The sequence below is a fragment of the Alligator sinensis genome, unplaced genomic scaffold, assembly GCF_000455745.1.
Source record: "Alligator sinensis unplaced genomic scaffold, ASM45574v1 scaffold1488_1, whole genome shotgun sequence".
Classification (NCBI taxonomy): Eukaryota; Metazoa; Chordata; order Crocodylia; family Alligatoridae; genus Alligator; species Alligator sinensis.
In genome coordinates, this window is record NW_005843097.1 from 75,213 (window position 1) to 81,361 (window position 6,149).

The 6,149-nt window shown below is 55.1% G+C and overlaps 1 protein-coding gene across 1 annotated transcript in view; it reads left to right on the plus strand.

The window, feature by feature from the left end:
• SLC2A4 (solute carrier family 2 member 4) overlaps positions 1-2,894 on the plus strand; it is a 5,355-nt gene extending 2,461 nt beyond the window's left edge. The window contains exons 6-9 of the mRNA XM_025193773.1: positions 2-62; positions 738-977; positions 1,662-1,865; positions 2,459-2,894. Of these exons, the coding sequence (XP_025049558.1) occupies positions 2-62; positions 738-977; positions 1,662-1,865; positions 2,459-2,662 (709 nt within the window). The 3' untranslated portion in view covers positions 2,663-2,894. The remainder of the gene's footprint in view (position 1; positions 63-737; positions 978-1,661; positions 1,866-2,458) is intronic.
• Positions 2,895-6,149: the final 3,255 nt, after the last annotated feature.

Here is a 6,149-nt window from a genome sequence, read left to right on the forward strand (position 1 = left end):
GGCAGCCCCTGCTTGTGGCCATCATGCTCCAGCTCTCCCAGCAGCTCTCAGGCATTAATGCTGTGAGTGGGGTGGGGCCTGGGGAAGGGGGCGGGGCTTAGGAGTCTGGATGTGGGGCCTGAGAGTGATGATGAGATGGGATCTAGGGGGCAAGGTCTGGGAGATAGGGGCAGGGCTGAGAAGTGAGGCTGTGGGGCCTAGGGGGAGAAGGTGGAGTCTGGGAGAGAGATGGTGGGGTCTGGGACATAGGAGTGGGGTTTAGGAATAAGGAGGTGGGGCCTAGGAAGAGGGAATGGCTTAGGAGTCTGGATGTGGGGCCTGAGAGTGATGATGAGATGGGATCTAGGGGGCAAGGTCTGGGAGATAGGGGCAGGGCTGAGAAGTGAGGCTGTGGGGCCTAGGGGGAGAAGGTGGAGTCTGGGAGAGAGATGGTGGGGTCTGGGACATAGGAGTGGGGTTTAGGAATAAGGAGGTGGGGCCTAGGAAGAGGGAATGAAGCCTGGGAGATAGTGGTGGGGTGTGTGAGGGGGTGGGGCCTAGGACTGGGAGGTGGACCCTGAAGGGCTGAAGGAGGGACCTCAGGTGAAGGGGCAGAACTGGGAACTAGGGGTTGGGGCCTGAAGAGGTGGGGCCTAGGAGGGCACAGGATCTATGAAAAGGGGAGGAAGCTTGGGAGCTAGGGGAGGGGCGCAGCAGAGGGGCGGAGCCAGTACCTCTGATTTCCTGCCTCCCTCCAGATCTTCTACTACTCCACCAGCATCTTTGAGGCAGCGGGCGTGGGGCGCCCAGCCATGGCCACCATTGGGGCTGGTGTAGTCAACACTGCCTTCACTGTGCTCTCGGTGAGCCTTGCCCCCTCCCCTGGAACCCTGCCCCCTCCCCCTGGGGAACGTATGGGGCGCCGCACACTGCACCTGCTGGGCCTGGGTGGGATGCTGGGCTGCGCCGTGACCATGACCATGGCCTTGGGCTTGCTGGTGAGTGTGATGGGCACTGGGGACCCGGGTTTGGTGCCCCTGGACAGGCAGCGCTTACCCACTCCTGCTGCCCCCAAGAACTGCATGCCAGCCATGAGCTATCGAAGTCTGGCAGCCACACTAGGTTTCATAACCTTACCCTCATTTCCTCCCGCTGGCTTGGCATTCCCAGGTGGGCGGTGGTCGACACTCACGTGCTCCCGCCAACCCCAGGATCAGGTGTTGGCCATGAGCTACATGAGCCTGGCAGCCATGCTGGTCATTGTAGCTTTGGCCTTGCTGGCGAGTGGCAGGGGGTCCTGGGGACCTCTGGACCCCCTCCTGCTGGCCTGGCATCCCTGGGTGGGTGGTGGATGATGCTCACCTGCCCCCCAGGATCATGTGCCAGCCATAAGCTACTTGAGCTTGGCAGCCACACTGGTCTTCATAGCCTTGCCCTTGCCCCTTTCTGCTGGCCTGATGTCTCTGGGTGGGCAACAGATGTTGCTTGCCTGCCCCCGCTGTTCCCCAGGACCATATGCCAGCTATGAACTACATGAGCCTGGTGGCCACACTGGGCTTTGGAACCTTGGGCTTGCTGGTGGGTGGCAGGGGGCACAGGGGACCCCTGGCACACTCACCCACCAGTCTGGTGTACTCGGGTGAGCGGCAGGCAACACTCACCTGCCCCCGTCACCTCCCCAGGACCGTGTGCCAGCCATGAGCTACGTGAGCCTAGTGGCCACGCTGGGCTTCGTGGCCTTCTTCGAGGTCGGGCCAGGCCCCATCCCCTGGTTCATTGTGGCCGAGCTGTTCGGGCAGGGCCCGCGCCCAGCTGCCATGGCCCTGGCCGGCTGCGCTAACTGGACCTGCAACTTCCTCGTGGGCATGACCTTCCCTGCCCTGGCCGTGAGTGCCCCCGGGGTGGGCAGGGGATGTGGGTGTGGATGTGCATGCCCACGTAGGAGGTGTGTCTGTATGCACAAGCACAAATAGGCGTGTGTGCGCGCGCGTGCATGCACGTGTAAACACATAAGTAGGTTTGTGTGTATGTTCACACAGGAGGAGGGGGGTATGCACACCTGCATGAGTAGGAGAGGGGGAATGTGCATGCACAAGTGGGTGCGTGCATGCTCAAGTACATGTGTGTATGCACATTTGCACGTAGGTGATGTGTATGCACATGTATGCATATGATGTGAGCACGGATGCACGCGAATAGGAAGGGTGTGTATGTGTGTGTACGCATGTGCAGATGTAAAAGGTATACGTGTATGTGTGTCCCCAATACTGGGGGGCGTGTGCACACGTGTGTCACACATGTGGGGATGAATGTAGGGCAAGGGAGGGGGGGTGTGGGTTTCAGACACCCAGGTTCCATGCCTGTGCATCTGGGATGCAAATAGGAGCAGAATGGTGTTGGCAAGGCAGCTCTACCCCTAGGGGGTGGGGGTTAGGGCTGTAGGGGCAGGACCTGAACCCACCCTCTGCCCCACCCCCAGGATGCCTGCGGCCCTTATGTGTTCCTGCTCTTTGCGGGGCTGCTCTTGGCCTTCTTCCTCTTCACCTACTTCAAGGTGCCTGAGACACGGGGCCGGACCTTTGAGGAGATCACGGCCACATTCCGACGCACCCCGTCGTTGCTGGACCACGAGGTCAAGCCCGGCACCGAGCTAGACTGCCTTGGCCCCAACGACTGTGCTTGATTGGGCAGTGATGCGGGGCGTGGTGCCAGGGACCTGCAGCCAGAGGGGGTGCAGGGAAGCCAGACTCAAACCCGCACCTGGACACGGGCTAGAATCAAATCCACGTCCAGCCAGGAAAGATGGGCAGAAACAAAATGGCGACCCTGGGAGTTGAACCCAGGGTCAGCTGGAATGGGAGTGGGACAGGGGTCCAGTCCCTGGGAGTTCAATGCTGTGCACATATATGTATTGCAGTTGCCTTTGATGGGGGGGAATTTCTTCCCCCTTCCCAGTGTGGTTTTTTTTTTTTTTTTGGGGGGGGGGGGGGGGGGGGGGCGGGCGGGGGGGGGGGGGGGGGGGGGGGGGGGGGACAGTCGGAGACTGCGCCTGGGCTTACCGGATCCAGGGGCGAGCGGTGAGATCTCCATGGGGGCAGGGGACATCCTGGAGAAGCACCCGGGAGAAATCCGAGGACAGGAAGAGAGGTGGGGTCAGCGCCACAGCAGCCATGGAAGGGCGGAGGCTGCTGGGTGGACACGCACTGTGGTAGCCAAGAGGTTGGGTTGGACGGAACAACATAGACTTGAGCTTCTTGGCCACACACATTTCCATCCCGCTGCTTCACTTCTTCATTGGGAAGTTCCTCCTTGCTGGCCTTCAGGCATTGGAAGACCCCCTTTTCCAGCCTTGGTCTTTCTTTGGGCCTGCTGCTGTTAATCCTTTTGGGGCATCCCCATGCTGGACTCTTTCCAATCTCTCCACTTCCTTCTTGGAGTGTGGGCTGCTGAAACTTGTCACAGAAGTCCCTAGGGCTACCAGGTCAAGACATTGGCTAATGGGGCAACACATTAGGTGGTGGTCAACAGGGAAAGATGGGTGCAAAACCAACGGCACGATGTTGGACGCAAGGCCAACGAGGCAAGAAGGGAGTAGGTCAATAGGCCAAGATGGCGGGGCGGGGGGGGAAGATGGACATCAAGCAAAGGAGGAATGTCCCATTGCTGGAGGGATCCTCAATAGGACAACCTAAGTGCCTAATTACTCCTAAACACATTGTCCTACTCAAAAATGGCACACCCAGCAATTCAGGAATGAGGGAGAGGAACTAGAGACCAAGGTAGAAGATGCCTTTGGGTTCATTGAAGATGGGATACGAAGGAGGTATTTCAACTTGGTGGATGAACTGCAGCAACCCCGCAGAGCATGGCTGAGGTCTCCTGTATACCTGCAAGATGGCTGAAATGTTCCTTTGTAAAATATAAGATGAAATTAAACAGTGCAGGGGGAAAAAAAACCACAACCAAACATGGATGTATCTAGATCCCTGTCCCCACGGTACATCGGCTATTCATCAACTGTTCCTGAGTTTCTTCCATTGCTGGGGAAAAAGGATTTTGTTTTCAGGAGGGAAAAAAAGTGATGGCTAGAAAGATGAGCCAGACTCGGACGCTTGGAGAATAGAGGTTGACAGGGCTTTCTGGAAGCCCCATGTGCCCCTGCCCCTTCCCCCAACTGTGTGCATTGACTCTAAGCTTAGCCTCCTTCCTGCAAAGGGCCAGGTCATGTGCCCAAGAAAACACCCAAATCCCTGTGGAATTGGCCACAGAAAAAAGCAGAGCCAACCCAGGGACATTAGTTGAGTGTTTCCCCATGGGCTGGGGGGAGTAGCAATGATTTGGCACTGGATTGGTTTTTTCAACCCTGCTCCCTCAGCTGGGAAAGGAAGATACTGCTAGAAATCCAGGGTCTGTTCTGGGAGTGCTTCCGCGATGCCCCACCTTGGAGGTACTGTGTTTACCCACATGCTGTGCCGCCCTAACATGATCCACAAGCAGTTCTGGGAAGGAAGGGTAAATATTTAAACATCTCCCCATCCCCCATGGATCGGCAACCGAATCCAAGCTGCATGGTTAAAAGTTTGATTGTTTGCTTTCAGGACATTGGAAGGAAAAAAGTGAGGTATGTAGGTAATTATGATATTCCAGCACTATATTCAAAATGGCTGGAGCAAAGCAGCTGCTAGTTGTTATATGTCTTCAAGCACCAGCTTCATAGCTGGTTGTCTCTCTTTAGAGCTGAGTGGACACTTAAGGCATGACAGCTACTCAGTGTGGGGCCAGGCTGCTTTTATTGCGCAACAGCAACTTAACACATGTAGCTGATCTGCATTTATTGTGCAACAGAACATTTAATTGCATGATGGCTACTGGCCACACATGCTGAGTATTTACTGGGGAATTGCACAGTAAGTGTAGGCTGGCCATGCACGCACCATAGTGACCACATGATTCACTGGTGAATTGCACAATAAAAAGTGTGGACCAGCCACACTTGCAAAGGAATTACCATGAAATTCACTGGTGAATAGCACACCAAGTGTAGACCAGCCAAACATGCAACGCAATTACTGTGCAATTCACTGGTGAATCGTACAATAAGCATAGATAGGCCACACGTGCAAAGCAGTTACCGCACCATAAAAGTGGCTATCCAGCTATAAAGAGAGCCAACCAGCTACACAATTAGCACTTGAAAAGATGCAACAACTCCACAACTTCAAATTTGAGTGTGTAGTAGGGGGAAAGTCCTAGGACAATGGACTCAACCAGAAGTGAAGGCTGAAGACCCATTTGCATGGGTGAATGCACCATTTTGAAGATCACCAGATCAGACTGTGATTTCTATTCCCAATGGGGAACTAGATTTAGACAGGGATAACTGGGTGGAGCTACGGTCAAATACCATATTTTGCTGCATACGACACTTTGCCCCCCCAAAAAACAGCTGCTGGAAACCAGAGGGCGCATTATATGCAAGAAATATGGTAAAAGCCATTTCTGCTGCTCACTGGGCAAGAGTAAAGCCTGCATGGGATCCATGTGGATTACAATAAAAAGCCCTGCAAAACAGAGAGACCCCCCAGGAACAGCCAGCAAAATTGCTGGAAGAAATAAATTAGTAGGAAAAAATAGACCATTGCTGCAATCTGCAGAGAGAAGAACAAGGAGATGTGAAACTGACTGCCTGCCTGAATAGAAGTGCCACAGCTGCTAAGCCTTTTTAAGATTAGTCAGAGTGGGGTGCTTGTTTTGGGAAGAAAATTAGCTGCTCCCCGTAAAGACGAGGTGCAGGGACTATAGCAAAATGGGCAAATCCTGCCCCAACCTGACTAATGATATGCTACTTTGGGCAGGTTTCCAAATGGAAGGACAAGAGATTGGTGCCAGATTCTGGAGGGAGCATACAGGGATCTCTCCTGCCCGCAGCTGGGGGAGAGGGGGGGCAAGGACTCTGCCTCTCAAAAGGCATCAACGGGAATTCCTCCAGGCCTGGGGAAGGGCCAAGGAGGCCAGTTGGATCTGTTCCCCCCGCAGACATTTAAAGGGCACTGAGGGATGGGGATGACAGCTGCAGGAACAAGCTGTCCTTTCACCCAAAGCTTTGTTTGGCCCAAGGTCAGAGATGGACACGCTGCATCCCCCCACCACCCCAAGTCTCCAGCACAAGC